Here is a 27,166-nt window from a genome sequence, read left to right on the forward strand (position 1 = left end):
TTAACAGTGATATTTGTTTATTTACAAACAATCAATTTCCGTTCAACTTTTCTGTACCTTCCGTATTTAAAAAAGAAAAAAAAAGAAAGAAAACATTCCATACATGAACAACAAGATATCAATAAAGAACTTTATGTCCATTCAGAATTTAAAGTTTGAGTTGCGTTGTTCTGTATTTTACTTTTGTTTAACCACGAGACGGCAACTTTGCGCCATTTTCCAACCCCAAATCCATATGACATAGATCTGTCGATGGAGGTCGTATTCGCTTGCTTTGAAAAGCTTTCATTCATTGTCTCTTTATGGTTAATTTTATTCTTAGCTGTTAGATCAGCCAAGAATGGAAATTTTTTCGCTAATCTGTTGCTCTCAAATACCGGTTCAGCTTCTATTGGTGACCGCCTCCTGTAACTGTTAGACTCTTTAGTTGATTTCCTTCCACTTGATACTCGAGGCTGTTGTGATGCATGCGCATTTCGTCCGGTGATCTTTCCCATCGTTGTTCCTAAATGATTGTGTGCCATATGGTTAAGCTTTGTTGTCGTATCATTTGAAGGAAATCCTCGCAACGGATGGCTATCATCGCTTTCTATGTCAACCAGTTGTATTGATTCAATTCCTGCCTGTTCCGGAAGAATTGCCTCGCTATTTATCTTATATAGGTTAACTGCTTGATGATTATCTCCTTCACTAAGTTTTCTTTTGGCTTGTAAAACGTGATCATGAGTTAAAGAAATTGGCTCCGAAAACTGCCGCACAGGGGTTTGCTTTCTCCGCTTTGTTTTTTCTTCCTTCTTTTGAGACCAAGCATTCGATGGCGCAAAATTATATTCAGGTTTGTTCCCATAAACATGATCATTTGTTGTACTTTGTTTTGCATTATGTATTTTATTAACTGCTGGTATGGGCACATAGTCGTTGTCATCCATCCAGTCGGAATGTTTTATCGACTGTGTCACTTCAGATGTTCTAATACTGCTTTTCTTTTTGTGGAGACTGTTGTCCATATTGTCGTCGAGTTGTTTCAATGTAGCTACTTGCTTCTTCCAAATTTCACCACTTGTAGGCCTTGTATCTGGCGTGACTTGGTTTGTTTTGTCCATTTTAGGGCAACTTTCAGTTTCTGCAACAAAAGTCTCCGTATCCACCTCTTCATCCCGGTCAGCATTCATTGTTTGGGTTGGAACGCTTGTTTTCTTCCATGCAACAATCCCGTTTTGATCTTTAGATGATTCTGCCTTGACACAAGCCAAGTCATTTACATTTGTTTCTTCAATTTCTTGCACAAAAATATCGTCTGTCTCTTTTGCGTTTTTACTGCTAAAGATGACATGTTTTGCCTTGGGAACCGTTTTGAAACAGGATTTTTCTTCATGCGATTTGTTTGTCGGAGCCATAGTTTCACCCTCCGAAATTTCATTGATTGTTTCAATATTGTTTACACCTTCGATGAAAGTGACCATTTTCGTTTTCGAAATGTTCGATTTCGAAACACTTCTGCTTTCATCTAACGAGATATTTAATGAGATATTTTTTTCATGAGAACTCATTATTTTCATAGGTTTTAAACCGAAGTCGTCTGGTGGTTTGTTTTCTTTACTTTTTATCTGTGACCTAACTTTTTTATTACTTATTACAGAATATAAGCCTTGTAAAGTGTTGGCATCTGCTATGTCTTCGGAATGTTTATTTGTATAGGCTCCTTCATCAAAACTTTCATTTTGAGAGTCGTAATCACTATCAGCAGATTCTTCGTTTTCCTCAAGTTGAACTTGTCTAGAAGAGAGGACACTCGCGAGGCTTACTCCGCTTCGTTCCCGTCTTTGAATGACTAGAATTATGACAATATCATAAAAATCATAATATTTTAAGTTATAAAGTATATTTGCACTTTCTGTTTGTCGTTTCGGAACTAAATTTTTTATTGCTAAATGTGAACATATAACATATGCAATGATTAGATTAATTAATCATCATTAATTGTTTTATGCCATATGAGCACAATAACAAGGGTGACGAAAGTGTAGATTAATGATGGATGATTTCAACAGTGTTGGTGAGGAAATACGCAAAAGCAAACACGCCTCGCTTTCCTATGCCATATCAGACTCGTCTGATAGCACATGCTATCAAAGTCACCAACCTTCTATTCTATGCATGTATATAAAGGGCATTTTCGTTTTAGTCAACTTTTAATTGATCTGAATTACACACATTCATTATGAATATCATTTGTTTTCAGTTTTCAAATAGATGATCAAATATAATGTTTTGCTTCATTACACCATCTGTTTTTTGTTTAAGGTTTATCATTTGAATGAAGCAATAAACGAACTCAATAAATTGTCTTGCCTGCCTTTTTGGAAGTGGGTCTTGGTAGATTTTTTCCAGTATCACAATCGTTATTGAGCGATGATGACTTTGTTACGTTATCACGATCTGCTTCAATATCCTCCACGTCCTCATCATCATATTCATCGTCAGATGATGTATCTTGGTCACTATCACTGTAAGTATTGTTGTCATGCCGATTCCCGTTGTAGTCATCTTCTTTCCACCCGGGATATTTTGGACCTCTGCTAGGAGGTGCCGTATCCGTTGCCCTTGCAACCAGAGTTAAAATTAGTAACCACTGATGAGTTGATGGCAGGTATGTTTGCTTTGAGAGCTGTCTAATTTTTTTAAATAAAATTTTAGTAAAATGGCAAACGTAATGCCTTTTGTAAGCGATTTGGTTTCTTATTTTGATAACCACTGGTTAATAGAAAGTCATCCAGGCAAATCGACTAACGGTATATCATGATTTCATTAAAGCTATGTACGAGGTTTATATGGAACCAGCCAATACAATTAATGTCATCTTCGTTGGGAAGTATAATTGAGACGCGTTACCTTGACAAAGATAAATATATGGCCGAATTAAGCAAACAATTATTGGTTTAAGATGAAAAAAGATGAATATTTTCATTTTCTTGAATATTAAAATTGTGCTAAAAAACAGACAAACAACGATTTAATAACAAAAATAGATTAAACCATTTTAAATCACATAATAAACAAACGCTGCTGTAAAATAATAACTTAAGTAATGAATAATATAAACTCCGTGGAAGCACTGGGTCAATCTTTTGATAATAAATCAATCAGTACTAAATTTAAGGTCTAGCGTTTTGAATGACTACAATGGTCAGCATGGTCCATGGATTTCGCATTCTCTGCTATACGTACATGTTCAGTTGTATATTGGTCGCGCCTCCTTTCTGGCAACAGGCCTGGCACGATAGGATGAGGATGAAAACCAGGAGGAGGAGGAAGAGGCCGCCAATGATGCCCGAGTACACCGTGCAAGGCATTTCGTCCCAGTCAAACACGATCATGCCCGGGACGGCCTCGTAGCAGTAGTACTTCGTGGGAGGTTCTGCGTACGAAAAACCGGATATTTATTGAATGGATATAACTTGTTGAATTATTGAAATACGTGTGAAAATTAAAGCATTCCCTATCGACCAGAAATGGTTGAATTAGAAAATGGCATTGGTTATGTAAATGAAAATGAGACCTTTCTGTTTTGGACAGCGGTTGTTGAGTTTAAAAATGATGTTGGTGAAGTTTAGTTTCACACATTTGTTTCGTTACGACCCGCCTGACATGCAGAACATGTACTTTGTGAGATGATGTGTATGTAGACAACCTATCTTTGTATGTAGCCAACATTTATTCAGTTAAATTTCATTTATTGAAGCTCTACTGAATTAAATGCGTTAGGCTTACTAAGACAATACTCGAGTCCGCTTTCCTGGTAGAACAAGTACTTGATGCCCTTAACCACATGACACACTGATCTCATTATTAAGACAAGCTCGAGTCCGCTTTCCTGGTAGAACAAGTATTTAGTGTTGTAGCTCGTACAAGCACGTTATAAATGGCCAATTACGGGTTTAAAGACAACAAGACCATGCTACTCAGAAAGCGTTCATTACCCAACTCCTTAGTCGTACAAAACACCACAGGTTACATTCAACTATTCATTTACACACAACACTACATTCCTCCCCACCTTTAAAGAAAACTTGCATTAAGTTAAATTAAACAAATTACTGAGCAACATTTTAAAGGAATAAGTAATCAAAGTAATTTGTTTCAATGTCCATGTAAATAAAACACAAAACTTCACAGTCCTTATAGATTAATCAAATCTCCACTCTCATAATAACTCTGATAAAAGTTTCTTTACTTAAACATATCAAGGAAAGCTAAAGTTTCACACAATTGTTCAAAGCATAAGTATTTATGTGGGAGGTAAGTCATAATGGTAATAATAAACAACTCACATTCAACATACACTCATGGTTCAGGCATATAATCAAAGATTACTTGACTAGACAATAAACATTAGCAGCCATATGCTTAATGGGAAATCCTTTTGATACTTTGTTTAATTATTATACAACAATATAATGTTATTAACTTAATCCTAATGTCTTAAGTTTAATAGCTTGTCATTGCCTATAAATGATCATGGCGTAAAATGATTATTATTTTACATTGATAAAACAATCATTTAACAATGTTAACAATTTAAACAAAAATTAAACTTATATCAAAACTTCCAATGGTTTTTCAAATACCATGATCTTGAATAAAACAGACACTGCTAACCTATGTCAGTTCAAAATCACAGAGTCTCTTAGGCATTCCCGCTGCTCTAGGTGGATTTCTGCGCAAGGGAACAGGAGTCATTGTAGGAGACAAATCAGATTGACTCGAACCAAGGTCAGGTAACTGAGGGACTGGACATTCAACAATGCTTTCAGGTTCACCCTCAGGATCAGGATCAGGATCAGGAATACTAGCATTAACAGGTCTGAAATGTGAGGAATTGCGAGTAATGGTATGACCATTCCTATCAGCGATAACCATGCTTCCACGTCTCTCTTTGACTGTGTAAGGGTCAGGGTTATATGGAGGTGTAAGTTTGTCAACCTTACGCTGTTTGACCAGCACCTGGTCACCTGCTATCAATGTACACGGACTTGTGTGACGTCTGCTGTCTGCATACTGTTTCATCTTTTGCTTACTGTTTGCATCATTTATCGCCAAACGAGTAGAGACAGAAACAGGATAGACAGGCTTTGAGATTTCAGGTAGTCCCATACTCATCTTTCTCCCAACAAGGGCTTCAAAGGGGGATATCTGAGTGGATGCATGGGGAGTTGCTCTATAGTGCATGAGAAAATCATGAAGTTCATCTCTCCAATCACGGTTCGCAGCAACTGCAGCCCTAACAAACTTGTTAAGTGTGGCCATAAACCTTTCTACAGTTCCGTTGGCCTCAGGCCAAAGAGGAGTAATTCTTCGGTGTTTGAACCCACAGGTAGAAGCAAACTCTGCAAATTCCTGTCCCTGAAATGGAGGACCATTGTCTGACTTCAGGACAGAGGGAAATCCTTGTCGAGCAAAGATAGACTTCAATCTAGGTATAACAACTCTGGCAGCTGTCGAATAAACAATCTCCACTTCTGGGAACCGGCTGTGTTCATCCATTACAACAAGCAAGTATTGGCCAGATGGGAAAGGACCTGCAAAGTCAACAGCAACTTCTTCCCATGGCTTAGAAGGAAGCTTTGTAGGACAGATAGGTTCTCGTTTGTTTGGACCGGGATATGAAGCCTGACATGGGATACAAGATCTAACCGCATCCTCAACCATCTTATCAATGCCGGGGAACCACACCTTCTCCCTAACTAGTTGCTTTGTCTTAACCATGCCTTGGTGGGTATGGTGAGCAATTTCGACAACATGCTGCTGCAAGGAAGTGGGAACAACAATGCGGTGGTCACGCAAAATAACACCATCTACTATCGAAAACTCATCTCGAAACCTGACAAAGGACGTACAATCGGAGTGAGACCAGTTGCCGGACTGAATGGCTGTCATATCTTTCTGCAGTGTAGCATCCTCTCTGGTTGCGGTTTGAATCTCCTGTAAGGACATAGCTTTCGGTACTGCCTTCTGGACAATGAAAGCAACATGAGCCTCAGCTGCATTATCACGTTTTGGCTTCGTGAATGGGTGCCTGCTCATATAGTCAGCAGGATTCAGGTCATCTTTACCTGGACGATACTCGAGTGTGAACTGATACGGCATCAACCGAAGACGCCATCTCTCAATGCGCGCAGAAGCAGGTTTACGACTGTTCACAAGACCTAGAAGGGGTTTGTGATCTGTGATCACCTTGAATTCAGAAGCAAAGAGATACAGATGGAAGTGCTCAACACCATAAACAACAGCTAACATCTCACGATCTGTTTGTGAATATCGCTGTTCCACGTCTGTGAGTGCACGGCTTCCGTAACATATAACTCTACCTTCCTGAGTGAGAATCGCTCCGACTCCAACAGGGGATGCATCAACAAGAACCTCAGTTGACTTGTTCTGGTCAAAGTAAGCCATCACCTTAGTACTAGACAGAGCAGATCGCAAACTATCAAAAGCATTTTGGGCATCACTTGACCAATCCCAAGGAACATCTTGCCTAGTGAGACGTCTGAGTGGCTCAGTCATGGTTGCATAGTGAGGTATGTATCGAGAAACATACTGCGTCATGCCAAGGAAAGATCTTACTTCAGCTGGGTTTTGAGGAGCTGAGTGACCTACAATAGCCTTAATTTTTTCTGGATCAGCCGAAACACCTGTATCGCTGAAAACATGGCCAAAGAAAGAGATTTTGTTTACAGAAAAGACACATTTATCTCTGTTGAGTTTGGCACCACATCTGTTCAGTCGCTCCAATGTAAGGCTAAGTGCTCGATCATGATCTGACTGAGATTTACCATGAATAATGATGTCGTCTGCCAAGTTCTTTGCACCAGGGATGTCAGCAAGGAGGTCTGCAACCGTCTTCTGGAAAATTTCAGATGCAGCATTCACACCAAACAATAGACGTTTGTAGCGCCGTAAACCAACATGAGTGACAAAAGTAGTGATGTACCTGCTGGACTCATCAAGTTCAAGTTGGTGATATGCGTTGGACAGATCAAGTTTGCTGAATACTGTAGAACTATTCAAATCTGACATAAGTTCTTCCACAGTTGGCATAGGGTGTTTCTCCCTAGAGATAGCCTTGTTAGCCTCACGCATGTCAATGCAAACACGAACACCTTTTGACTTTTTGGGGACAACTACAACGGGGCTTACCCAGGGTGTGGGACCTGAAATAGGCTCAATAACATCAAGGTCTTCAAGACGCTTGAGTTCAGCCTCAACATCTTTGCGTACATGGAATGGAATTCGCCTATGACGCTGTGTCACTGGGGGAACATCATGATCAATGTGCAGTTTCACAGAGATGCCCTCTATCTTGCCCATCTTGCCATCAAACAGAGAAGGGTACTGATCTGGAATAGAACTTGAAGCTGCAAACGAAGAAAATGCAAACTGAACAATATCCAGAGCTTGAGCAGTTTTGGCCCCAAGGAGACAGCTGGACTGCCTAGAGTCAGTGTTACCTACAACATACATGTCAGCAGTAACTGTTTTACCCTTATAATTGATGGTTGTTCTAAAATAACCCTTAACATCTAAAGGTTGAGATGCACCGTATGCAAAAATCAATGGTACAGGCTGTTGAAGAGAAGGTTTGCTGCCCATGTTATTGTAAATATTTTCATTCATTATATTTACACTAGAACCAGTATCAATCAAAAATTTAACATCACTGTTAAGAATATTAACACAAACAGAGGGTATGCTAGAATTTGTACAACAAAGGTTAGATACAGATTCATCACTAGAACTATTTTGTGTAGCTTCTGAAGTACTGGCTTCTGTATAGTTCACATGTTGTAATCTTGATCTGCAAACTGTTTGAAAATGATTTAATTTGCCGCAATGATGACACTTCTTCCCAAATGCCGGACACTTCCGGTCTACATGTTTGCCACCACAGTTACGACAGTCAGTGCCAGTTCTTGATGCCTGGGATGGGTTGTTGTAGGAACCACGACCTCGTGAAGATATACTACGACCACTCGAAGACACACCACGACCACGCGAAGATACACCACGACCACGCGAAGATACACCACGACCACGCGAACCACCAGGGATAGTGTGGATAGCGTTAGCGTTAGCTGTTTGCCGTCCCTCCATGTCAGACGCTCTAACCTCGGAAACCTCCAATGCGCGAGCCTCTTCAATAAGTCTGTCAAGAGTAAAGTTATCTCGCAGAGCTCGACGTCTGATGCGTGTAGACGTGCATCCTTGTATAACTTGGTTAAGGATCTCAGTGTCCTTGTTGTGAAATTCACATGTCGCTGCAAGGGTTCTTAGCCTTGTGTAAAAGGTGTCGATCGACTCACCAGATTCTTGTTTCGACTGCCTAAACTTATAGATTTCGTAGGTAAGATTCTGTTTCGGAGTGAAATAGTTTTTGAATGAGGAACACAATTTTCCATATTCGTCAGGGGTTTCTATGTTATCACCGTTTTCATTCTGTACAGTTTTAGTAGAACCTACCCCTTTTTGTTCATCAGTGAACGAGTCATATATGTCGAAACACTCTTCGCCACAGTAATGCAGAAGGAGAGCCTTTTTGCGCTTGTCAATATCAATGTCCAGTGCACAGATTAAATTGTCTAATTTTTCCGTCCACTTACGCCACCGTACGCCGGCTGAATTTGACGAAGAATTTGACGTGTCGCCGCTGTCATGGATGTTGAACGAAGGAAATGGAGGAAGGTTGGCCATCCTCGTCGCCAGTTTAGTGTTGTAGCTCGTACAAGCACGTTATAAATGGCCAATTACGGGTTTAAAGACAACAAGACCATGCTACTCAGAAAGCGTTCATTACCCAACTCCTTAGTCGTACAAAACACCACAGGTTACATTCAACTATTCATTTACACACAACACTACAAAGTACTTGATGCCCTCAACCATATGACACACTGATCTCATTACCGCTTTTATTTTAATGTGAAATGTTTGAAAAGTTAGCTCTATCACATGAGCTTAAGCATTTTTATATAAAATGGATATTTGTGAACGGTGACATATTAACATGTCTTAATATGTCAAAAAACGATCGTGTTTACAAATTACGGAATAATTATTAATTCCAACTGAGTAGTGCTTTATTCAACAATTTAAATTAATACCACGTATTTTTTGCGATTGGTCACTTGCCAAGACAACAATATATTCCCTACATCCCTAACTAATCCTTAATTCATTGACATCATCATTAGTTGTTCGATCAATAAAATTGCAATACAAATGCATATATCAAAGAACAAACACCCTAACCCTAAAAATACATACGATTAATTGAACCATGATGGAGTAAAATAACGGTAATAACTGTCATACCCAGCAACTAACTCGCATATTAGCCTGGCGCACTAAGTGCCTCTTAATGTAATGGAGAGTAAGTTGGTGGTTCCTTTCTTTTGTTCCTTATTCCGTATTCGAATAGAAAAAGCATTCCACTTCCTTATTCGACTTTATAAATGTAAAGTAATGGTATATGCTATAGGTTTTGTTGATCTGAAGTAAGTATTTGAAGTAGAAAATCCCAATTCGGTTTAAACGAGACATTTTATGCAAGCGCGAAAATAAAACAAATGTAACGTAATACATAACGTAAATGTATTCGAGTTAATTTTTTTTTGATTTACCTAAGAATTACATGCATAAGTTTTCTTTAAAACCATAAATCAAATATGTTAAGCTTAAATAATGAATTAGGAACTGTTCCTTATTCCTTATTCGAATAAGAACTAGGAACCAACTTCATCATATCGCTTGTAGCTATCATATCTACCTGCAGTCGTGTCATTCTCAATACCTGAAATACAAGTATGAACGCACATTACAATAAATAGTCTTGCTTATTAATGTACAATACATATAAAGGTTGAAAAAAAAATTGCGGATATGATTTATTTTTATTTTCACAATGTTATTGATACGATTATGTTCAATCATTTTTCACATAATAAGATTTTAAAATATAAACGTTATACAATCACATTAAAGATGCATTACGGGACGTTAGTTTGTGTACATTTCAAGCACTTTAGACATGTCCTCTTGGCAACTATATGATATTAGATCAGTGTCGTGTAGCACAAAAGATTTTCTGATATAACTCATGATTAGGTACTAGAGGACGTGTGGTTTTGTTCCATTTACGATAACCACAAAAAATACGTGTTACGTGAATATTAAAGTGAAATTATGGGCATATTTTTACTGTTGAATTGAGCTGAAAAGAATTAACAGGTCAAAACAGTTAGTTAAAATGTGGTAACTGACCAATTATCTTCAAACCATCTTGCAACCACTTGTTTATTAATATGTTTTGCAGTATTGCATAGTACAAACGTGATGTGAAGATATAAATCTGGCAAAATAAGTTTATCACAAATAAAACTTGCTCTGTGTAAAAAAGAGGCTTACCAAGTGTGCTCCCCAATGCCGTGGAATACACCGTCCCTTGCCCCTTGGCTGTGAAGGCGTTCAGGAGAAATACGTACTTGGTGGCAAATGTGAGCGATAACACGTCGGCTGAGAGGGCGTCCGCACCCAATGTCACTTCCTTGAGCTCGGAACGGTCAGACATCACCGCATACTGCAGGCGGAAACCTGGGGAGCAGACTGGGACATGAGCCATACAAGGGAAAGCTATTGCTATTGTACTGATATTTTATGTAGGTTGGCCGTTGAAACTAACGCCTTATATGAGTAATACAAACCCCCACGATTGTTATGAACAATAAAACTCTTATTGCTCACCCAGTGGCACCCCGTTCCAGTACACCTGGGTAAGGTTGTTCCATGAACACGTGACGGCCTTGATTGTCTTTCCCTTACACACCAATCCATCAGGCGAACCATTGGGCACTAAAATGAAAGAACTTTTTAATCACAAACAATTTCTTGTTAATACAAGTATTATCTTTACAGCGAATGATATAAAATTAAAAATCCTTTTTGTTTCATGTTTAAGTCGTATGTTTTATTTCCCTATTTAATGGTTCAATAACTCCCGGGTCACCACAAACCCGGCATCGTCTTCGTGTTTATTTCTCTAAAATTAAGAATTAAGTAACTATAACACCTAATAAGCATTTGCTGAATCGCATATGCCAGCTTAGCATAATAATAAATCTTAATGTATTCATATTAAATAACCGTATAAATAGATAATACACTAAATGTTTTGTTTTTATAGTACATGTCAACAGTAGTCAATATAAATTGCCGCCATAGAGTCTTTTGATGATTTTTGCTTTGGCAGACTCTTCAGATTTTTCTGAACGCGAATTATTTCAGCTAATGTCAACTGATGCATGACGTTATCCATTGCATTGACGCTCGATCGAGTAAGAAAGCAATAATTATTGTTTAAGTATTGTTTTGTCTCCCTATATAAACGAAATGTCTTCCCTGTTTTCCCTAAGAACCCCGAAAAAACTATTTTCTTCTATATCATCATCATTGCTATTATATATGGTATAAATAATACTTGTAAATAAAAATTACCGTCTTCTGACGTCATACAGGACACGTTATATTCGGTGAGATTTCCTGATGACGTATATGAGTGGATCGTGATGTCATACGAAGCGTACATGCCCAGACCGAAGATGTCATAATGATCAAACGTCGTGTCTTCCAGTGTAATGGTCTGAATGTATAAAATTTTATATGAGGCTACCTTATGGGTATCGTCCAACGTTGCATAGCGTCAGCGCCCTCACACTACTTTGGGGGAAGGGGTCCGCAGCCCTTAGGAGGGGGAATTTTCGCGGCGTTTCCCTTTTGGGGGAATTTTTTACTTACTCTCTCATTATAACATTTGTACATGTTTGCACTTTATTCATTGCATTTTTCATAATTTAGTATGTTTGCAAAGATTAAATTGAAATAGAATTGGGATATAATAATCATGAGACACGTCTTTCTATTAAAAAAAAAGTTTTTTTTTTCTTTTTTTTTTAGGGGGAATTTTTTCCCCAAAAAAGGGAAATAAAGTATGCTTTTCAGGCGGGGTACTGCCGCCGAATTTCGGCGGCAGATTTTAAAATTCGGCGGCAGATTTGATAGATTGAGGGCCCTGAGCGTTGTTGAGTAGGGATTAAAGATGAACTTGAAAAGCCTACATTTTGAATAATATGTTTAATATATCACACAATCTTTACGGGATACTATACCCATATATCCCACTCCCACAAACACACACACACATGCACGCAAACACACCCGCACACACACACACAAACACACACACACGCACACACACCAGTCAATGCATTAGGGATCAAATTCAATACAAACGGCAGGACACATCACGATTATCGACACACACCAAGCACCAGTCATATCAGGAAACGTCATAAATATCAGTCAACATCAGGAAACTTCATAAACATCAGTCAACACCAGGAAATGTCATAAACATCAGTCAACATCAGGACACACCATAAACATCAGTCAACACCAGGAACCGTCATAAACATCAGTCAACACCAGAACACACACACAAAAACTCAGTCAACATCAGGAAACGTCATTTACAGAAGTCAACATCAGGACAAACCATAAACATTAGTCAACACCAGAACACAAATAACACCAGTCAACATCAGGAAACGTCATAAACATTAGTCAACATCATGACACACCAAAAACATCAGTCAACATCAGGAAACGTTATTAACATACGTCAACATCAGGGCACACCAAAAACATAAGTTAACACCAGACAGAACACACCACAAACACCAGTCAACATATGGCAAACTGCAAAAATCAGCCAACACACCAGGACACACTACACACATAGCAAAACATCAGGAGAAATTAGAAACATGGACTCAAAACAAACAGCAATTCAACCCAAGGACTCACATTAGCCAATATCATGGAACGCTACAGACATCGGTCAAATTCAGGTCACACCAAAACATTAGAACACAGAATAAACATCAGACCACAACACAAACATCAGCAAACATCAAGGCACACTGCAAACATCATAACACAACACAAACATCAGGATACACCACAGACATCATAATACAGTGGAAACACCATGATACTACACACATCTGCCAATAGGACTTTTGAAATTAGCATTAGGCCAAATATTAAACATTGTTATATGCATCAAATAAAGTACCAAACAAAGTGTATTTTAAAGGAGAGATCATCATTGATCATAAAGAATCTGTGTGAAAGTAGCAATTCTATGTGAAAATATATTCATAGAGAAAGGAGATATCATATGTAATTAAAGAGATTATATGTCAAAGAAGATAACTCTTTGTGAAAGAGATTCCTTTTCAATAGAAAGACTCATTGGAAGGAAGATTTAATGTGAAGGGGAATATTTAGCGTGAAAAGAGATCATATTTGAAGAGAGTGATTCTATTTAAAATGAGAGGTCCTATGCAAAAGTAGATAAACAGATTAAATGCTGTTGTTATATATAATAATGTTTATATTTTGCCTTTACATACATGAACTATAGAGTGTAGTTCATATTTATTGTTTAAATGGTCAAAATAAATTGTAATCATAAGGATTCAATTGTATGTCCATTGCAACATGTAAATTAAGAATTAAGTTTAGGTTAAAGTGATATTATGGGCGTCTAATGGTTTATAGGTGTTTATCGCAACCGTTGAGCAATTTTCACTGTTGTAGTGTTAAATTGAGCTGAAAAGAATTAACAGATCAAAGGAGTAAGTTAAAATGTGGTTCCTGACCTTTTAGCTGCAACTCATCTTGCTACCAGTTGTTTATAAAAATATATTTTATATTCGATATCTTACGTGCCTCACCCAGTCCTGTATGCCGAAATGATTCGTAAAGCAAAACTGTGTCTTTATGTCGTATGAACGAATCTGCACTAAAACTAAATTTAGGTTCACATCGTACATGCATGATCAGTCGTCAAACGAAAGTACGGTTGATATTAAAATGCATTATTTTTCTCTTCTCGGGATATTGTTTTAGTATGTTGATTCTGCATTAATTTTATATTTATAAGTGTATATGAAGTGAAAACACCAAAAATAAACAACGGTTGCGATAGACCTATAAATAACCTAATATGTGATAAATAACCTAATATGTGGCGCGTGAAAACTGTATTGGAGATTGAAGAGTCTTCCTACGCAATCTCCTTGCCGAGTTGTCGTTCCTTGCTCTCACATACACAATTGTAATGTAACCGTCGTGTAAGAGATTGTTCCTAGGCTATGGTGAAATACTTATAAGGTCATACATTGTTGTTGTTTTTTTTAAAGATTTTCAGTAAATATAATCGCTTATTTTTCCTTTAACCCAACTTTCTAAAGTTGCAACGATTTTTTACAATACTAAATACAAAGTTAAGTAATCGTTGCAGGCCAATAATAATTATTTTGCAATAAGTTCGAGCAGGGACCTATAAAAACATTATTAATATAGGTCCTTGGTTCGAGGTAGAGTTGAAAATTTGCTTTAATCGACAAAAGACTTTCACCGGATTTAGAAAAAAAAAACACCCATCTGTGGGTAGAAACCAAACTGACATATTATAGTCATTGCACTTATCGGATCAACCTTTATTACTTGATGAAGCAATCGTTTATTATTAAAATAGCTAAGCGCAGCAAGTAGTTAGTACATTTCTATTTTAAAGTTGGGAGATCCGGATAACACCTTTTTGGAAAATCTGTGTTCCACTAACAATTTACGATACACACGACAACGCAACGAAAAAATCGTAAGAAAAGAACAAGAAACCCCAAACCTGTTACTTTATTAGAAGACATGGAACGGAAAACCTGCATCACCTACTAGTATATAACAAAGCGAGCTAACTCTACTTTTGGATTTCTAAGAAGAAACCTCAGTTACTGCCCGTTAGACTGCCGCATAAATGCCTTTCTATATGCCCGTGATGTATGGAACCCATTCCACCAAACAGATACTGACCGCCGAGAGGATGTCCAGCGATCAGCCGCAAGGGTCATCACCAGAGACTACCGCTCCAGACAGCCTGGTTAAGTCATAGAAATGCTACACAAGTTGGAACTCCCACCACTCCAAGACATGCCCACAGGTTGACGCTCTCGAACAAGGCGGTGTAAGGGCACGTACCGACCATTTCCATTGAACGTTACATTAAGCCACTAAGGCTTAAACGTATCAATAGGGCAAAGCAATACGAGGTATATATCTATCAAAACATAGTGTGTAACCTAGTGAAAAAATCCAAGTGCTTCGAAACAATTTCAGCACAAACTGTCATCTTTAAAAAATTCTTTGTTTAAACTGTGCTTGTTTGGAATAAACTTTAAAACATCAATGTAGTCGCGCACTCCACCAACGTCGAGTGGCATCTTCGACATACTCATCCAGATCCAGATCCAGTTGTCAACGTTAACGTAAAAAATACTTTTATAACTGTGCTATCCCAATCTGAGTGTACTGGTAAGCTACCTTCAAGTGACCTTAAAATTTATCCAACTGGTCCGAAATGCAATCCAAAGCTATAAAATATAGTTGTACATATACGAAACCAACGCCTTCATCCAAATTTAAATTATAAACCGAACATGTTTTTTTTCTATTTCCCGTAACAGTTACCTTGGTATTGATACAACTGGCAAAGTAGGTATGTCCGTAATGCAATATTTTTTCTTGGTTATCGACCTTGACTTTCATTTCAAGGTAAAACAACATATCTGGAATGTTTTTGTGAAAATTCGATGAAAACTAAATGAGCGAGAGAGCAGACGTGGCGAATTTAGTCGTTTTGTATAAACCATGGGCAATAACTCTGAAGTGGCAGGTGCGAATTTCGCTGGTTATCAAACGAGGTCGCCAATTGATGTTAACAAACATTCCCAGATTTTTTATGAAGATTTGATGAACACCGTACGAATTCAAAAGCGGGAACAGCCAATATTGCATTATTTTCAAATAAAGTGCAATACGGTAATTCTTAAGTCCGTCGTGCGAATCGGCTCGCTAGCGAACACTGTATGTTTTTTATGTCAACAAATATTTGAGCCGCGTTCTGAGAAAACTAAGCTTAATGCATGTGCGTAGTGTCATCACAGATTAGACTGTGCCGTCCTCACAGGCTAATCAGGAACGACATTTTCCCCTTTTATGGTATTTTTAGTTTCAAGGATGTCCCTCCTCAACGAACATCAAGTTGAGGCAGAAAGTGTCGTACCTGATTAGCATGTGCAGTCTGCACAGGCTAATCTGGAATGACATTTTACGCACATGAATTATGCCCAGTTTTCTCAGACAGCGACTCATTTAAAGACAGTCTGGCGAAGATAAGAGAACTACAATGCGACTTGCAGAGCGGAAACAGCGAATTTCTTTTTTTTTCAGTCTAAATAAAGATTTATAACTCTGAAGTGTCTGGTGTGCCTCATAATCGAACTTGGTTTCCATTTTATGTGAATACAAATTTCCAGAACGTTTGATCGATCGATTGAATAAATTGGAACTGTATGTTGTTAATAGTTATATTTTGTGACATTACGAGGATTGCTCCCATCAGGGACCTGCTTACATAAAGTATTAAAAACCATTATAACCATGTGTTAGTACCAGTTGTTTAAGTGCTGTACTTTTATTCTTAATGTCAGTGGTTCGAGACCAGGTGCGGATTACGTTTTTCTTTATTTATTTTTTGTTTTATACTTGATTTCTTTAGTTCCGACGTTTAAATTTATAAATTTAAAGCATTTAACGTCAACTTTAAAACATGCCAAAATCTGTTAAAAGGTTCCTTTAAGAGCGGCAACCATGAATATGCCGGCTGCCCGCCCGTCCATCCATCATCCGAGGGTGGTCCCTTAATATGTCCCGTAAATAGGCGTGTAAAAAGGTGTCCTCGGAACACTTTTAAAGGCGGAAAAAATCAGTTGTTGTATTGAAATCTTTATTAATGAAGTGTACTTAACCAGCCGATAGACGCATGCGCACTCTCGATACCATTACTAAAGTTGCAGCAAGCAGTTAAAGTTAGTTGAAGGAAAGATCTATCAATAACCATCTTTATCACTGTCAATCATCACCACCGGAAATAGATTACCAGCGAAGCGAAAGTAAGCATCACGGAAGAGGTAGTGCTCGTGAAAAGAATAAGTTTTACCATTATTATCAGGAACGTTTTCAAAAAAATGTGTGACAAACTAATAGTGGACATATCAAACTCATATCGTAAGTGGTTGGAGTTCTTTATTAGTACATTCGAGTGTTGAAATAGATCAATCATCAGCTACCTGGTATCGAAAATTAAGTTAATTGGGACATTTTTTTTCCTTTTGTCCGAGGAAAATATAATAATTTTGCCGAATTTGTCAATGGTGTGCAAATAGAATTATAGAAACTATCGGTTTTTGCAAGCTTCAGCCCAAAAATCAAGTTAGTATGCAAATATTTGGCTAAAATATAAACTCCGTTGCGTACGGCGAATAAAACCTGACGTGTACGGCGTATAGAAAAATAAAATTAAATTGTGTATGGCAAATAGTTTTGAGTTTGTAAGAGAAAATGAATGAAAATTTCTCAAATACGTGACCATCTTGGTATAAAATAAATAAATACGTCGGATGCATTGTCGATATTTAAAAAAATGTTTTGTATTACGGGCACCTGCTACATAGAGAAGAACAGGTTACTGCCTGATCTTTTTGTAATATATCAGGCAAGGCTTAGAATAATATATCAGCGAGGTTTGCCGAGCCGTTATTTTATTCGTGCCGAGCCTGATATATTTCAAAAAGATCAGGCACAAACCTGTTTTTCTGTTCACCATACCTCTACGTCCCCAATTTTAAAGAAATAATGAAAAAAATCGTTAAAAAGCTGCAGTTATAAAATAAATTAAACAAAATCAGGCAACGTTTTATCATACACCGCATTGATATCTGCCTGATATAACGTTGCCTGATTTTTTTTAATATCATGGTCAATAGGAAGTCATGTGTGGAGGATGGTCATATTACTCGGAATAAACTATAAACTTTCCCGCTAAAAATGCAGCTTTTTGCGATTTTTTGTTCATTATTTCTTTAAAATCGGGGACGTAGAGGTATGATAAACAGAAAACCAGGTTACTGCCTGATCTTTTTGAAAAGCCTCGCCGTTATATTATTCTAAGCCTTGCCTGATATATTACAAAAAGATCAGACAGTAACCTGTTATTCTCTATATATCAGACAGATATATACGACGGAAATAGCTATTCGTTTAATATTTGATTTAAGAGTGTACTTCAATTGGCACTTACTAAATAAATCCCTACTTACCCCCAATGTTTTGGCAATGCATCCGAAAACAAGTACATTTTATGGCGTGAGATTTAATGATTAATTTTTAATCTTTAATCTTACTTTAAAAGGATTAAAATTAAATCGGATCTTAACACTGGCCTTATCAGGTAATTACCGGGTACAAAGTGCAATACTTCACTTAGCGGCATAGGAAATATAAGGACACATGCACTTGAAACATAGCCACACTACAAACATCAGCCAACACTAGAAAAGATCTCCAAAAGAGCCTAAAAAACACCACACACATCAGTCAACATAATTATACCAACACACACACACACACACACACACACACACACACACACACACACACACACACACACGCACGCACGCACGCACGCACGCACGCACGCACACACACACACACACACACGCGCGCGCGCTCACACACACACACAAACACACACACACACACACACCCTCACACACACACACACACACACGCATGCACGCACGCACGCACGCACGCACGCACGCACACACACACACACACACACACACACACACACACACACACACACACACACACGAAAACAACAACACACATTCGATTTTCTCACCCGTTCTATTTGCTCAAACATACTCGGGGGGTTCTCTAACGACTAACTTTTTATTTTTAAAAATGCTTACGTGAATATACGCGAAAGATTTGTGTGTGGATTACAGTTAAATGGCGACTATTACTCATCTGACACAAATAAATATATATTTCGTGATAGGTATTGTAGTATAGCTTACTAATAATAAGTTGTTACGTAAAAGCATGATTCATTTTACATACACGAAAATGCAAAACTTATCTCAAGAACCTTTAATTCGTCCTAATATAAACAAATAAACACACAGAGAAGGTCATTACTGCGATTGTGAATGGATTTGTACAATCGATTTATATTTTCCATAAAAATGAATTCATAATCACGACATACCACCGTGTGTTTTACACAAATTTCGATGACTTCACTCTGTATGCATACCGGTATTAGCGGCTCGATCCGTATGCCGTCCGTCCTGACGCCGTCCACGTGGTAACCAAGGACGCTTATGTCACTGGCCATCGTCCATGTGACGCGAAGTGACGTTGAGTTAAGCGCCGTGCATTTTAAATTGGACGGGTCTGTAGATGCAAGACCTATGGAGAGAATGGGGGTGAAACGTGTGTGCAAATAAAAATTTATTCCATATCAAAGATAAAAAGCAGGGTAGATATTCAGGGATTTGTATATGTTTATTACAAATGCAAATTTTGCCATTTAAAACAAACAATGAAAAAATGTATGTCGATAACAACATTTTACATTGATTTGAATATGAACGACGGATTTTCTGACAAATACATTTTTACGCCTGACGTGAACGCGAAAGAGATATTAAAACAATTGTTTTACCAAACTACTTCTGCTTTAGTAACGTGTTGTTAGTTCCGGAGGCAGCCATTAAAAGTATAACATTTTCAGCATCAGCCATAGAAACTTGATTAGTTTTAGTAATATACATAATATTATGTCAAAGAAACAAATATATATATATTATTTATATAACTATTACATCAAAGAAACGAATTGCTGTATGGTTCTGGTAGAGAATTTCGAGTTGAGTTGCCTTTTCTGTAGGCATTATTCTGTCTAAGCACCATTTCAAAAGTTAAATCGCAGCTCAATAACTATTTATTATTAACAAGTTCATTCCACTTATTCGGGTTTAACCGAGGTAATGCTTTAAACATAATAAATAAGTATGCGTGCACATGTACATACCTGTCCTAATATGTACTAAGAGAGCGCAAAGAAAACTTGTCCACTTCATATTTGCATCAACCATGCGGACCGTTCGTGCATTCATGCCAAGCCTAGTCCGAAACAGTTCACACTGAAACACTTATCTTTCAACTTTAGGAATTCTTACTTTCCGTAAGCGCTTAAACACACTGAACGAAAAAAAAGTTGAAAAGATTATTCACTGTAAATCGAATAATGAATTAAAAGCTTAATATGGATTTGCTTTACTCTTATAAACCGGTATTCATGATAAAGGATAACTAGATTTTAATGCATTTAATACCCTTATGACATTCCCATGTATATAGAAATTGTATAAATATCTCACGTTTCGTCTTTCAATCCATGGCAAACATCCGTCAATTGGACAATCTACATGTAATTGTATATCGTGCGAGTTATATATTGAACTTGTTTTTTAAACAAAATGTATTTGAACTTTTTGTTATCAAAAATTCTAAACACAAACTAAACACAAGTTTATTTAAAGGGAACACACATGTAACTTGAGCCCACTATATTTGAACGCAAAGTATTTCTTATTAGCCATTTCTTTTCTAGAAATAACAAGAAATAACAAGAATAACAAGAAATAATAAGAATTACAAGAATAACAAGAAATAACAAGAATAACAAGAATAACAAGAAATAATAAGAATTACAAGAATAACAAGAAATAACAAGAATAACACGAAATAACAGTAAATAAAAAAAATAACAAGAGTAACAAGAAATAACAATAAATAACAAGAATAACAAGAAATAACAAGTATAACAAGAAAAACAAGAAATAACAAGAAATTACAAGAACTAACAAGAATTAAAAGAACTAACAAGAACTAACAAGAATAACAAGAAAAACAAAAAATAACAAGAAATAACAAGAATAACAAGAACTAACAAGAATAACAAGAACTAACAAGAATAACAAGAAATAACAAGAACTAACAAGAATAACAAGAACTAACAAGAATAACAAGAAATAACAAGAACTAACAAGAACTAACAAGAATAACAAGAACTAACAAGAATAACAAGCAATAACAAGAAATAACAAGAACTAACAAGTATAACAAGAATAACAAGAACTAACAAGAATAACAAGAAAAACAAAAAATAACAAGAAATAACAAGAAATAACAAGAATAACAAGAACTAACAAGAATAACAAGAACTAACAAGAATAACAAGAAATAACAAGAACTAACAAGAATAACAAGAACTAACAAGAATAACAAGAAATAACAAGAACTAACAAGAACTAACAAGAATAACAAGAACTAACAAGAATAACAAGCAATAACAAGAAATAACAAGAACTAACACGTATAACAAGAATAACAAGAACTAACAAGAATAACAAGAAATAACAAGAACTTACAAGAATAACAAGAATAACAAGAATAACAAGAGCTTACAAGAATAACAAGAAATAACAAGAACTAACAAGAACTAACAAGAATAACAAGAAATAACACGAACTAACAAGAATAACAAGAATAACAAGAAATAACAAGAAATAACAAGAAAAACAAGAACTAACAAGAAATAACAAGAAATAACAAGAAATAACAAGAATAACAAGAAATAACAAAAATAACAAGAATAACAAAAAATAACAAGAATAACAAGAATAACAAGAACTAACAAGAATAACAAGAAATAACAAGAATAACAAGAACAAACACGAATAATAAGAAATAACAAGAAATAACAAGAATAACAAGAACTTACAAAAATAACAAGAAATAACAAGAAATACACAGAAATAACAAGAATAACAAGAAATAACAAGAAATTATAGCAAGAAACAACAAGAAATAACAAGAAATAACAAGAAATAACAAGAATAACAAGAACTTACAAGAATAACAAGAAATAACAAGAAATAACAAGAATAACAAGAAATAACAAGAATAACAAGAACTAATAAGAATAACAAGAATAAAAAGAATAACAAGAAATTATAACAAGAACTAACAAGAATAACAAGAAATAACAAGTATAACCAGAATAACAAGAAATAACAAGAAATAACAAGAATAACAAAAATAACAAGAAATAACAAGAATAACAAGAATAACAAGAAATAACAAGAACTAACAAGAACTAACAAGAAATAATAAGAAATAACAAGAATAACAAGAAATAACAATAATAACAAGAACTAACAAGAAATAACACCTAAACTCTAGAGTCATCGTCTCCACAAAAGTTAAAGAATCAACAAAAGAAAACAATCACCACAAAAGTAACAATCTCCACCAATTTTACTAGAGTTGCGACACCTTAAGGGTTTCGCGTGATGGAATGAGTGGAGAGATGAAATCAAATTGAAAATCGATTATTTCTATAAAAAAATGGTACGAAAAAATATGTGGGTAGGAAAAAAAAACAAATTTGGGTACGAAAACAAATTTGAGTACGATAAAAAGGGTACAAACAAAATAAGGGAACGAAAAAACTATTTTGGTACGAAAAAAATGGGTACAAATAAAAAATAAGGTACGAAAAAATTTGTGTACGAAAAAAAAATGAGTACGAACAAATGGGTACGAAGAAATTTGGGTACGAACAAATTTGTGTACGAAAAAATTGGGTACAAAAAAATGTGGGTACGAAAAAAAATTGGTTATAAAAAAAATTAGGGTACTAAAAACTATTTGGGTACGAAAAAAAAGGTTCAAATAAAAATTTGGGTACAAAAAAAATTGGGAACAAAACGAATTTGGGTACGAAAAAAATTTGAGTACGAACAAATGGGTTCAAAGAAATTTGGGTTCTAACAAATTTGTGTAAAAAAAAATTGGGTACGAAAAAAAATTTGGTTATGAAAACCTATAGGGAACGAAAAAATTAGGGTACAAAAAACTATTTGGGTACGAAAAAAAAAGGGTACATATATAAATTTGGGTACAAAAAAAATTGGGTACGAAACAAATTTTTGCACCGACGGACAGACGAAGCGGCGACTATATGCTCCCCCTAAAAAATTTGGGGGGGGAGCATAATAAACAAGTTATGGCAATTTAAAGGTGGTACGCAAACTTAATAATACATTTATCAATTATATGCTTATTCTAAGTGAAAAAAAGGCCATAATTGTTACAAAATGCTTGATACAGTTATCTGCTCTTGTTTATACATTGGGGTCATGTTGGTTAATAAGCAAAATACATGGTGTATGAACGCAATATGTCAAGTGACATAAAAAATATTTGAGGTCATATGCAAACTTTAACATAGATTTATCAATAATATGCATATTATTCTTAGTGAAAAAGGGCCTAATTCTGTTAAAATGCTTGATACAGTAAATGAGTTGTCTGCTCTTGTTTATAGATTGGGGTTATGTCGGTAATGAAGTATGCAAAATATAAAAGCAATATGTCAATGGACATAGGAAATATATTTGAGGTGGTACGCAAACATTCCAATGCGCACGCCGACGCCGGGTTGAGTAGGATAGCTCGACTATATATATTTCATATATAACAGTCAAGCTAAAATGTAAATATACCATAAACAACAGGCTAACCTCAATCACAACTTTAATGCAATGCTTATAACAATAGAGATACAATGATATGCCAGGGATTGAAACTAACTGTTTACTATTGTGGGCAACCATCTTTAGTATTTTGGTTGCCCAGATAAAGAATAACGAGCCCAGAAATATGAACATGTGAATATTATACATTCTTTTAATAAAATAATAGATAATTAAATACATTTGGTGACAACACATGTTCAATGCATGATGTTTTATTATGAGCCTGAATTGAATCATGTCCTATTCCTAAATAATGAATGTTATTTAACTAGTATTGATCCATGGTGATCAATTGTTTTTCAATTTTTATTGCAGTGAATTGTTTTAAGCTTTAAAAAAAAGAAGTTTACCAACTTTTGAAATTGAGTTGCCCAGGCCAAAATCTACTTGCCCCGGGTTCACGGTAAACCACTTATTTCCATCCCTGTATGCTCTTCATTTCCTGTTCTTCCATCCCATTCTCCAAATTAAATTTAAAGCCGATATTTTTTAATAACATTAGTATGAATTACTAACCATTATCACCCAAAAAACAATTTTACAAAGCTGTAATCCCGTCGTAGAGATTTAGTTTACTATTATCAGTGTTCTCTTTAAATACCGGCTGCTAGCGATCTTGCCGGTTACATTAACTCTTGATGCCGGCTACTTTTCCCAAATATATCAAGTAAATGTCACAAATGCTTTGGTTTTACTGCATAGTTGCCGGCCATATAACTGGCTACTCAAATTTTTCTGGAAAACACTGAACTATGCATGACAAACACACAAAAATTAAATACATCTTAGATTCATTGTAAAAAATAAATTGACACTTCCAGCTTGTCGTCACTAAAATCCAAAGATTCAAATAATTTTCCACGAGATACGTCAACAATTGCGTAATCAAATGAATGAAAAATAAAAGTAAAGAAAGCCGGATTTTACATAAATTTCAGGTTGAAACACAACAAGGTAAAGGTAGTCGGTGAGATATAATAATAATACAGTTAGTAAGGCTCGTACCCTGGGTACGGTAAATATACTAAAACATACCCGGGAATTTTAACACTAAATCGGTTGTTGTCGGCTATTTTGTAAAAATTAATTATGTTTACATTTATGTCAATTTTCTGTTAAATGGCATTTATACAATGTATTATCAAAACTCATTTTTACAATCATTAATGTGATTCAATTTAAAATCTTAAATTGTTTAAAGTCGCGTCATTGTATGACGTTGTCAAGTATATTTTCCGCGATGTCGCACGTTCACTTTTTACCGTCATAGATTTTTTTAAAGAAACATTTTTTGGTTTGCGAGGTCCGTTAAATGGGGAACACCATATTTGGTATTTATATTATGTTTTAACAAATAATTCATGCTGTGTAATAAATATTGTATAAGATATTTCGATATTTATTGAAAATGTTTCAAATTGTTATTTATGAAACCTTTTATTCTAATGAGTGTATGCTATCATATTATACTTCGAATAGCAGATCTGTTGTACTATAATCGTATTATTCATTCTTTATTGTTAATTTCATTTATTGTAGAGAATCGTCAATGTTACATCTAGACGCCAATCCTTGTCGTTAGTGTTAGTTTTCAATGCTTGTTATCATTGCCGTCAATGTTAGTCGTCAATCCTTATCGTCATTATACATGAAGGAAATAAAAGCAGAAACAGAGACGTATTCTTGATTACTTGATTATTCCTACGGCGTCCTCTCAACACTCATACTAAAAAGCATGTTGATGCAGATTTTTTTTAAAGAGAAGTTTCTTTAAGGTAAACAATATTGTTTTACTTTAATCGCTAGCATGTTTAACGACATCGGATTTTTGGCAGATATACAACTCGGATACAATCTACTATTTGCGGGTATGTTTAAGTTTCTTTACCGTACCCGGGCTACATGTAAGTAAAGTTAAGAGTACCCGGGGTACATGTACCGGTAAGTAGTACCCGAGCCGAGAATGTCAATTGAAGGTGTTAGAGATGCATTGAACCATAAGATTAAAAAGGGTAATAAACCACGGGCTTATTAAAATTAAAACGATGACATTACATTGTACCAGCTGTTTATTGTTGTATACTGTAAGCTTGAAATATTTTAAATAATGTAAACAACTTACCTTGTATAAAGTTGGCACATTGTTGTCAGGTGTAGAAACTATTATACTTATTTCTGTTAAGTTGCACTGGCTGAACCAAAAGAATTATGTAGTCGTTTCTAAATAATCACGAAACAATCTACTAATGCATATATGCTTGCCAGTTGCTGAGTTTGTGCATTTCCATTCATTATACTATCGGCCTTGGCAAACAGCGTAGACTCAGATTAGACGCCGCATGATGTCTGCTATTTGGTACGCAGAAGATTTGCATATCCACGGGTGTTTTATGTCAAATGTTATGGTTTTCAATAGATCGTATACTTATCTACAAAACAGCGAATTAGCGTTCACTTAACATCATTTTTAATTATGTTATTTTGTTAATACTTTCTCGCGTTGTTTTCGCCATTGGTCGACGCCGTCTGCTATTTCCAACGATGAAGATTTCCATATCCACTGGCGTTTTTGTATGTCAAATGTTAGTGTTTTCCAATGGATCGTATACTTGTATACAAAACGGATAAGTAGCGTTCACTTTACATCGTTTGTGATGATGTTATTTTGTAAATACTTTTAAGCGTTCTTTCTGTCGAAGTCGGCCATTTTGACGTGTGTGAAGAAATACCGACGTTCCTGCAATTACCAAAATCCCCAGGAATCCCCGAGATCCCACGAAATCCCCATTAATATTGATTATTTATCGAAAAACTGCGTATTTTAATATAGATTGTTGCGAAATACACTGAAATAACTAATGAAACATTGTTTTTATGAAAGTTTGATTTCGGATATTTCGGTAGGGTATCGGTATATCCACATAACGCATTTTGTAATTCCGGTTATGTAAAACTTGCGAAATTTTTTCGTGATTTCATCAAAAACTAGATTTTTCCCAGGTATAACGCCTACGCCAACAGGTAGATCGCATTCTTGTCCATATACATGTCAAATTTCAGCAAACGTGCTAAGCCAGTTTTCAAGGCGCTCAAATCGCAGTGATTTGCACCAACTTAACGAAACTTAGCCCCCTTTATCATTCGTTCGATTGAACGTCATCAATGATGACGTCCAATACATCACTCATTCCATATAGACTTTAACACAAAATACAACTTTTTGTGGCGAATTGGATTCGGCCCCACTATTGAAAATGACTTTATACTAGACTTGCGACACCTTAAGGGTTTCGCGGGATGGAATGAGTGGAGAGATGAAATCAAATTGAAAATCGATTATTTCAAAAAAAAAATGGTACGAAAAAATATGCGGGTAGGAAAAAAAAACAAATTTGGGTACGAAAACAAATTTGAGTACGATAAAATGGGTACAAACAAAATAAGGGAACGAAAAAACTATTTTGGTACGAAAA

General features: G+C 35.8%; 1 protein-coding gene and 1 long non-coding RNA gene across 5 annotated transcripts in view; one reads left to right on the top strand and one right to left on the bottom strand.

Annotated features, from left to right (window-relative positions):
* On the bottom strand, positions 1-26,871 carry LOC127861977 (uncharacterized). Of its 4 annotated transcripts, none has more exons than XM_052400798.1 (10): positions 25,816-26,865; positions 20,120-20,231; positions 19,292-19,494; positions 11,548-11,692; positions 10,798-10,905; positions 10,462-10,647; positions 9,824-9,847; positions 3,229-3,418; positions 2,353-2,603; positions 1-1,831 (listed from the first exon to the last, which is right to left on the bottom strand). In XM_052400798.1, exons 2-10 carry the CDS (start codon positions 20,202-20,204, stop codon positions 132-134), a joined length of 2,892 nt encoding a protein of 963 aa, XP_052256758.1. In that variant the 5' UTR covers positions 20,205-20,231; positions 25,816-26,865; the 3' UTR covers positions 1-131. The 4 variants fall into 4 exon arrangements, with proteins under 4 accessions (XP_052256758.1, XP_052256776.1, XP_052256767.1 ...); XM_052400824.1 differs by having other exon boundaries at positions 1,665-1,831; positions 2,357-2,672; positions 25,816-26,871; XM_052400816.1 differs by lacking the exons at positions 19,292-19,494; positions 20,120-20,231; positions 25,816-26,865 and adding an exon at positions 14,137-14,173 and having other exon boundaries at positions 2,353-2,672.
* The window catches only part of LOC127862459 (uncharacterized), a 7,713-nt gene continuing 3,360 nt past the window's right edge, over positions 22,814-27,166 (top strand). Inside the window, exon 1 of the long non-coding RNA XR_008040631.1 lies at positions 22,814-24,631. This is a non-coding gene — a long non-coding RNA (uncharacterized LOC127862459). The remainder of the gene's footprint in view (positions 24,632-27,166) is intronic.

This window comes from Dreissena polymorpha, chromosome 1, assembly GCF_020536995.1.
Source record: "Dreissena polymorpha isolate Duluth1 chromosome 1, UMN_Dpol_1.0, whole genome shotgun sequence".
Taxonomy (NCBI): domain Eukaryota; kingdom Metazoa; phylum Mollusca; class Bivalvia; order Myida; family Dreissenidae; genus Dreissena; species Dreissena polymorpha.